The 9,334-nt window shown below is 45.4% G+C and overlaps 1 protein-coding gene across 1 annotated transcript; it reads right to left on the reverse strand.

Moving 5' to 3' along the window:
* Nucleotides 1-2,339: 2,339 nt before the first annotated feature.
* On the reverse strand, nt 2,340-8,633 carry Utp23 (UTP23 small subunit processome component). The gene is made up of 3 exons (XM_042672993.1): nt 8,368-8,633; nt 4,945-5,119; nt 2,340-2,895 (listed from the first exon to the last, which is right to left on the reverse strand). The coding sequence occupies exons 1-3, from the start codon at nt 8,553-8,555 to the stop codon at nt 2,509-2,511; spliced, it is 750 nt and encodes a 249-aa protein (XP_042528927.1). The 5' UTR covers nt 8,556-8,633; the 3' UTR covers nt 2,340-2,508.
* Nucleotides 8,634-9,334: the final 701 nt, after the last annotated feature.

A 9,334-nucleotide genomic window follows, 5' to 3' on the forward strand; every position in this document is an offset into this window, starting at 1 on the left:
GCCCTTGCCTTGCATGCATGAGGTCCTGGGTTCGATTCCTCAGCACCACATAAGCAAAAAGAAAAAAGCCGGAAGTGGTGCTGTGGCTCAAGTGGTAGAGCACTACCCTTGAGCTGAAAAGCTGAGGGACAGCGCCCAGGCCCAGAGTTCAGGCCCCACGACTGGACCCAAAAAACAAAAACAAAACATTTGTCAAGGGCTGGGAAGGTGGCTCAGTGGTAGAGCACTTGCCTTGCATGCTTGAGGCCCTGGGTTCGATTCCTCAGCACCACATACGCAGAAAAAAAAAAGCAGGAAGAGGCGCTGTGGCTCAAGTGGTAGAGCACTAGCCTTGAGCTGAAGAGCTGAGGGACAGCGCACAGGCCCAGAATTCAGGCCCCACGACTGGACTCTCCCCCCTCCAAAAAAAATGTGTCAAGAATCTAAGAGAACATGATATTATTATTCAAACACTACCTTATGGTTTGCCATATAAAACCATTATGTGTACTCCCAAGTATTAAGCTGTAATTCCAGTTTGAAATCAAGAAGCAGCTCTGAATTCAACTGAGAATGACATTTCTATAGTTGTCTGAATTGTCTCACATCTAAGAATCATTTTCTTCACATATAATCATGACACTCTAGTGGAACTCATTAAAAATCACTGTTCTGCCAGGTACCAGTGGCTCATGCCTGTAATCCCTACTCAGAAGGCTGAGATCTGAGGATCACGTTTCAAAGCCAGCTCAGGCATAGTTCGTTATTATACTTCTGTAATCCCAGCAGCTGGGAAAGAAGAGCATCATTTTGAGACCAGCCTGAGCTACATAGTGAGACTGTCTAAAAAGTGTTTCCAAGCCTGGCACTGGTGGCTCACGCCTGTAATCCTAGCTACTCAGGAGACTGAGATCTGAGGATCACGTTTCAAAGCCAGCCCAGGCAAGAAAGGCCATGAGACTCTTATTTCTAATTAACCACCAGCAAATCAGACATAGCACTGTAGCTCAAGTGGTAGAGCTTGAAGTGGTAGTGCCTTGAGCTGAAAAGCTCAGGTACAGCACCCACCCAGGCTCAGAGTTCAAGCTCCATGACCAACAAGTGTTTCCTAGATATTCTATGCTCTGCTACAGCAAGAAAATAAGAGAATAAAATGAAGATTCTAGGAAATTAATTTGATAAAGTTCTCTGGATAAGGACAAGTACCTAGTTGACAGTTAAGCAACACATTCAGCAGAAAATCTTTTTTACACTGGATGATACAGGAATCCACAAAAACATCTAGGAGGGCTGAGAAGGTGGCTCAGCAGTAGAGCGCTTGCCTTGCATGCATGAGGCCCTGGGTTCGATTCCTCAGCACCACATAAGCACAAAAAGCAAGAAGTGGCCCTGTGGCTCAAGTGGTAGAACACTAGCCTTGAGCTGAAGAGCTGAGGGACAGCGCCCAGGCCAAGTTCAGGCCTCATGACCAACCAAAACAAAACAGAACAGATCTAGGAGTAGTAGGATGACCTGATATTAGGTGATGGCTATGACTGTATTGAAAATTACAGTGGGGCTCTTTACAGTGTTACTGGAAAATGTGGCTAAAATTTAAGTTAGTTGCCAAAAGAAAATGAGGTTATTAACTTCAAGAACAACAAGATAGAGCTAAGTGTTTGTGGCTCATGTCCGCAAATGTAGCTACCCAGTAGGCTGAGATCTGAGGATGGCAGTTGGAAGTCAGCCCAAGCAAGGAAGTTCATGAGACTATTGCTAATTAACCAGCAAAAAGCTGGAAGTGGAGCTATGGCTCAAGTGGTAGACTGCACGTTTTAAGCAAAAGAGCTCAGGAACGGTACCCAGGCCCTTAGTTTAAGCCCCAGGACCAGCACAAAAAATAACTAACAAGATAGTACAATAATACATTTAATCACAGATTGCTCTACCACTTGAGTTATGCCAGCCCTATCTGCATTGGTTATAGGTTCTCACTTTATGCTCATCAGGCTGGCAGGGACTGTGACTGTCCTACTTATACTACTCATGTAACTAAGATGACAAGCACAAGCCATCATGCCAAATCCCTGGTTGACTTTACAAAGTCATACTTTTTGTCAAGGCTGACCTCAAAATGATTCTCCAGATCTCTGACTCCCAAGTAGCTAATATTAAGGCTGGAGCAACCAAACCCAGCTTATAACTGTTTTTTTTCCCCTCTGTTCTTGATAGTATATTAGTTTTATTTACTTTTTATTGGCTTATATTGACTAGAACTGTTTGATTTTTTTAAAGCTATATATGTTGGGGAGTGGCACAAGACAAGGCAATTTTACTGAGAAACAACCTCCAAAACACAAGAAAAATTCAACTCTATCACATCTAAAGCAAATGATTTTTATTTTAGAAGTAATTTTAACCAAAAGCATATGGACTATAATTGTTTATAAAATAACTTTATAGTTTTTCATCATAAATACTTCTTTGCAGTCCCAAAAGTAAATTCACTTTTCATATCTGAAAGTCTTAAATGTATCTAAGCCATTCATTTCATTGTCCTTCTGCATTCTGCTTCTCAGAAAGTACTTTTGAGGTAGATCTGTTGCGGATCCTTTTCCTTTTCCTTTTCTTGTCAGAAGCAGGTGATTTTGAGTCCTGGACCTTTTTCTTTTTCTTCAAACAGCTAAGAGGATTGGGGCCACTTATTTTCTTGCGCTTTTTTCTTCTTCTCTGTTCAGGATTTTTCACTAAACCTTGCTCCTCTTTGAGCTGCTTGATATTTTGTTTGTCAAGCACGGAGACAAGCTGACCTGACTGGACAGATTTTACAAAGGCAATTGTTTTGGGAGAAGGTTTGTCCAAGACTATAGTATTCTGAATAATAAACATGATAGGCACTCCAGGCTGCTTCTTTACCTTCACAGATAAATTCTGATCCTATTGAAAAAATGGGATAATTTGGCTCAAATACATTAATTAGGATGTCTTAAATTAAGAACTTTAGGAGAGCAATATTAAAAAAAGATCACAGATTTTCTCTCAGAGCAGCAGTGCAAATGGGGCTTATTGACATTCTGGTACTATGAATTATAAACTAATATAAACACAAATGTGTGAGGTTTCCCTTGTTTCTATTCTGTTTTTCAGAAAGAGGTAAGAAAAAGAGTCAGAAGAAATAGAAAGCAGGGATTAGCTGACAAATTCTAGATTAAGCTTTGTTGCAATGCAATCTTACCTTAGTGTAAAATTGCTGTGCAATTTTCCTTGAGTGTACCTGAGCAAATCTTATTTGTACACAAACTTAATTTTTGATGGCTTGAAGGTTTGAACTCTACCACTTGAGCTACCTTTAGCCTTTTTGCTCTTATTTTTCACAGGGTCTTACTCCTTTTTTTTCTTTCTTTTTTAGGTCCAGTCGTGGGGCCTGAACTCTGGGCCTGCGCACTGTCCGTCAGCTCTTCAGCTCAAGGCTAGCACTCTACCACTTCCGGCTTTTTTCTTTTTGCTTATGTGGTGCTGAGGAATCGAACCCAAGCGCTCTACCACTGAGCCACCTTCCCAGCCCTACTCCTTTTTTTTCAGTACGGGGCTTGAATTCAGGGTCTTACTTCTACTGAGCTGGTGCTCTAATGTTGAGCCATACTTCCAGACCCTTTTGTACCAGTTATTTTTGTTTCCTGCCTACGAAAGATGCTTAGACTTCTAAGTGTCAATTTTAGACTTCCTGTTGTAGCTGGGATGACAAGTTCACTCCACCACACCCAGCTTCTTCCACTGTGATACAATTTTGTGGACTTTTCTGCCCAGGCTGATCTGGAAATGCAGTCCTCCCCATCTCAGCTCTCACATCGCTAGGATGACAGGCACATGGCACTGCACTCAGCTGTTAAGTCTGAGAAGGCATTTTACATCAATGTCCAGGCTAGCCTAAAACCACATTCTTCCCAATCAACCAGGATTATAGGTGTGAGCCATCAGTACTTACCAATGGTCTCTTATTTTCGCCTAAGGTCAGCCTTGGATGGAAATAGTTCTCCTGGTGTGGATTAGACATGACTCCCCACACACACTTAGCTTGACCACCTATACTTAGCTTGTTTGTTGAGATGGGGTCTCACTAACGTTTAGCCTGGGCTGGTCTCATGCTCTCAATCTCTAACTCCTACATTTATGTGAACTTCTTAACATCATCTCCAAGAGTCTTTTGTCTCTCAAACATTTAAAATTTGCAATGTTCCAGACCAGTTCTACAGTCTTTATGATCATGAAACCTGAATTTTTGAGAAACAATATGATTGGAAAGTGAAAAACAGGTATGAATATAAAAAGGAAAATCTTTGCTTTACTCATCTTCCCTTGAGAACTTTAAAGCAAATAATCACATTGAGTGATAAATGTCTCTCTTTTTTTTAACTGTATTTTTTTTTGTCTTTTCCTTTTGTGGTACTGGGGATCGAACCCAGGATGTTGCACTTGCTAGGCAAGCGCTTTGCCACTGAGCTACATCCCAGCCTTAAATGTCTCGTTTTTAAAAAGAGAAACAGATTGTTAGAGAAGTAGGTACTAACTAAAAGACACTGGGCAAACAAGGAAGAAGAAGGAAGTTGAATACAACTGAACTTGATCATTTCCAACTATGAAAACATAACAATGGAACCTGCTGAAGGTGTTTTGGGAAGGGGATAAACAAAGCAGAGCCAGCTGACAGAGTAAAATATACTGTAAACATGTGTGGACTCCTAGTAATTAAATCTCCCCTGTAAATCAAGCATAAGCTAATAATAATAATAACACTAATAATTATGTTCTCAGGTCTTTCCTTAATTCTTAAGTAACAACTGATTTTTATTGACTGCAATTTAATGATCTCAAATTTTTACATCAAAATACTAACAAATCACTCTACCTACCCTTTTTTCTGATTATAAATAGCTCGTGAAGCAATACACAGAAAATACTGATTTGTAGTGTTGAAAGTAACATTACCTGGGTTGCTACAAAATAATGGTGAGGATTCCCTTCCTCCACCATGGAAAGCAGACATTCTGATCCAGTCACTGAGTTCTTGAAATGGGGACAATTTCGAACCTGGCATTTCTGTGCAATGAGTTTTGCCCCATATAAGTCCTTTCCCAATGTTTCTAACTCCTTCAACACACATCTGGAAAATAAAATGCTATTAGCAATTCACAAGCATATTTTTCATTTACATAACACAAGTGTAAAATAAAATACTCAAGATTTTTCAATGTACAGGACTATAATTTGAATTTGATGACAGCCATTTTTTTTTTTTTTGGGTCGGTTGTGGTATCTGAACTCTGGGCCTGGGCATTGTCCTTCAGCTCTTCAGCTCAAGACTAGCACCCTACCACTTGAGCCACAGCACCACTTCCAGCTTTTTCTGCTTATATGGTGCTGAGGAATCGAACCCATGGTCTCATGCATGCAAGGCAAGCACTCTACCACTGAGCCACCTTCCCAGCCCCTCATTATACTTTTAAAAGACTTGAAAAATGTATGCACTAAGAGAAATTTACTGAGCACTTATTATGCGCCAGGCAGCATACAAATTGCTTTATATGCATTCTTCTTTAACTTCAAAATAACCCATTAAATTAGGCAAATAATCTTAAAAATACCATTATTTTAGAGCACTTCATTCTGAGAGATTTCAAAACATGACCAAATTCAAGCATTAAATGCTATCACTGAGACATTACCAATTTGACAACAGGTTTCATGCCCAGACTATGTAACAAGCTTCTATTTCAAATTCAATTTGGTATTCATTCATTATATATTCAATTCAGAAAAGAAAAAAAAATTATTGTCGTGTCAAATTATTTAAACACAATCACAATTTATTTTTAATCTGCATTTCATTTGTATATAATCCAATGTTTCTTAGTCTCATGTATAAGAGTTTACTTGGATATAAACTACCGAGATCATACTGTCATGATGATTTTAAATGGTAATAATTTCTAGCTCTTTTCACACTCCTATAAGCTATTATATTGTAGACCAAATATGGTCATCTCTCCAGTAAGTTGGAGGATATGTGCTAGGATTCCCACTGATAACCAAATCTAGGGCTGCTAGATATGAAATGAATTTTTTCCTACATACTTTAAACCATTTCTGGATTCTCAATACCTCACAAGATGTAAATGTTATGTAATCATTATTTTACTACATTGGGGGGGAATGAGAGCAAAAAAACAAAAAGGCTCTACAAGTTTAGTATAGAAGAATGCAATTTTTCCTCAAATGTTTTCTATCTGCAATTGGTTGAATTCATAGATGCCAAACTCAAAAATATAAAGAAACAAGTATAGTAAGACATTCCCCCCCCCCCCCCCCCCCCAGGGACTGAACTCAGGCCTCATTTCTGCTAGTAAGTGCCCTACTTTGAGAGTTTTTTAAATAGGGTATCTGGTTTTGCCCTGGGGCAAGCCTTAGATGGAAAACCTCCTACTTCAGTCTTCCAAGTAGTATGAAGCATAGGCATAAACTAACACGCCCAGCTTTTATTATTTTATTTTTGTGGCAATACTGGGAGTTTGAACTCAGGCTTGCTGTATGCAAGGCCTGAGTTCTAGCACTTGAGCCCTCTCTCCAAGGCATTTTACTTTTGTTATCTTTCAGGTAGAGGCTCCCTTGGTTTGTTGTTGTTTTTGTTTTCTGGGTTTTGTTTTGTTTTTGTCCAAGTGGAACTAGACTGCAATCTTTCTACTTAAGCTTCATGTAGCCGAGATGACAAGCACAAGCTACTATGTCCAGCTTCTTTATTAAGATAAGGTCTTGCTAACTTTTTGCTAGCTGTGGCCTAACCTTGAAACACAATCCTTGTAAGATCTCTGCCTCTTAAGTAGCTGGGATTACTATTTCGCAGTTCCATGTTCTCCTCCTGCATTAATATTTTAATAAAGCTCCTTAGTCATTTCTAACCGCACACCTAAAAAAAAATACAAACTGCATGTGTGTAAAGAAATGGATGGGCAATAAGAGTATATGTTAACTGGTACATGTTAACTGGCTACTCTTTAGTAATGGTAGTGGCATGCCACTTGTAATTTTAATTTGTTTTGCAAGAATAAGTATACTTAATCTACAGTGAAAAAAAAAAGGCACCAAATTTCTTGTCATTCATGATTTCACTTCATTCTACCTACGCCTTGCTTTCATTTTTGTAATTTGTAGTGTAATCTCTTTCCCAGGCATTCTACACCTCCATTTGATCAAGACATCTTCAAAATATCACCATACAACTGAATAAATGAGCAGGATGAAATAATACCTCCTCTGGGAAACTTTCTACAAGCTCTCCTCCCTCCTATCCCCGGCACTATTCCATCCTACATGTACTTTCCAGTAGATGAAGTGGAGGAAACATTAGGGCGGGGATGAACACACACCCATTTTAGGCTGACTGGGGCACTTCACAGGTGTCCTGGGCAGGGATTTTATCCTGCTAAGTTTTATCCTTAGTGGCCAGTTGCCAACATGGAGAACACATGTGCACATTTCTTAAGTCTTCAATCTTGACTTCTTTATCTGGGAGTCAAAGGTGTCACAGGACCACAGTGGACAGATGTGCAGGACGTCCCCAGCGCCCCCTCAGCTCCGCGTCGTGGGCGGGGCTATGTGAGCAAGTGTGCCCGCGAGAACCCCAGGCCCGGGCTCCACCGGGCTCGTCGGAACCCCAGGCCCGGGCCCACCACGCCCGTCGGAACCCCAGGCCCGGGTTCCACCACGCCCGTCCGCACCCCGGGCCCGGGCCCACCACGCCTGTCGGAACCCCAGGCCCGGGTTCCACCACGCCCGTCCGCACCCCGGGCCCGGGCTCCACCACGCCCGTCCGCACCCCAGGCCCGGGCCCACCACGCCCGTCGGAACCCCAGGCCCGGGCTCCACCACGCCCGTCCGCACCCCAGGCCCGGGCTCCACCACGCCCGTCCGCACCCCGGGCCCGGGCCCACCACGCCCGTCCGCACCCCAGGCCCGGGCTCCACCACGCCCGTCCGCACCCCGGGCCCGGGCTCCACCACGCCCGTCCGCACCCCGGGCCCGGGCTCCACCACGCCCGTCCGCACCCCGGGCCCGGGCTCCACCACGCCCGTCCGCACCCCGGGCCCGGGTTCCACCACGCCCGTCCGCACCCCAGGCCCGGGCTCCACCACGCCCGTCCGCACCCCAGGCCCGGGCTCCACCACGCCCGTCCGCACCCCGGGCCCGGGCTCACCACGCCCGTCCGCACCCCGGGCCCGGGCTCACCACGCCCGTCGGAACCCCAGGCCCGGGCTCCACCACGCCCGTCCGCACCCCGGGCCCGGGTCCACCACGCCCGTCCGCACCCCAGGCCCGGGCTCACCACGCCCGTCCGCACCCCGGGCCCGGGCCCACCTGGTGGTACACAGCTGCGTCTCCCCGGTAAGGTAGCGGGGCAGCTGCTCCCGCAGCTGGATGCGGCCCCTCAGCGCCGCCTGACAGAAAGTGCCGTCCAGCAGGATCTGGTACGGCTCGCGGACTCCAAAATTGTTGCGAAAGAAGCCAAGATGCTTCTTGGCGTGTTTCTGCCTGGTGATCTTCATGGCCAACTCATCTGGACCGACGCCACCAAACCAGGAGGCGGCGAGCCCGGCATCGACGGCTTATTCCGGAAATGAACAGCTCTGGGCCCCGGAAGTAAACGCCTCCACTTCACAGACCGGGGCTCCGGGGTACGTCATTCCCAGACCCGGCACTGGCTGGGCTCCACGCCCCTTTTAGGGGCGGGCTCTCTCAGAGGCGGAGCTTTGTTCCTGCGCGGGAAATGAGTCGGCCAGGGGTGCGCATGCGCAGCCGTGCGTCTGACTTAAACACTGCGCGCGCTGCTACCAGGCACGAAGCAGTCTCTGAGGGGCCGGCTGTGTGAGAGCGGTCCGCGGTGATGTTGAGCCTTAGTTGTCCCAGGCATTCTCCTATATTGTTTCCTTTAATGGTGATAATTCCCAAGTGAGAGGAGAGGACCCAATCTTGGAGGTTTGTCCTGGCTGCTTTTCAAAAAGAAAGAAGGTTCGGTTCGTTGCCCGAGCGCTGTGGTTTGTCTGTCGGGGCCGCGGCCTCGGGTCGCCGGCCTCTGCTCCCCACCCGGGCGGACTCCCTCCCGAGCCAGTAAGTCAGTTTACAGGATCCGCCCCTCGTCTTGAGACCCTTGTGTCGACTCGAGACTTGGGAGAGAACTCGCAGAGGTGACGTTTGTCCGGACCCAGCGTCGGAGCTCGCTGCCCGGTTCTGCTGCTAACCTTAGGTGGTTGAGTCGGGCAGGTCCCCACGGAAACTGGGATCGGCTTCCTCGTGGAACTGGTTCCAGTCCTGGAGCTTGAACTCA

The sequence above is a fragment of the Dipodomys spectabilis genome, unplaced genomic scaffold (assembly GCF_019054845.1).
Source record: "Dipodomys spectabilis isolate Male_0828 unplaced genomic scaffold, ASM1905484v1 ptg000783l, whole genome shotgun sequence".
Classification (NCBI taxonomy): domain Eukaryota; kingdom Metazoa; phylum Chordata; class Mammalia; order Rodentia; family Heteromyidae; genus Dipodomys; species Dipodomys spectabilis.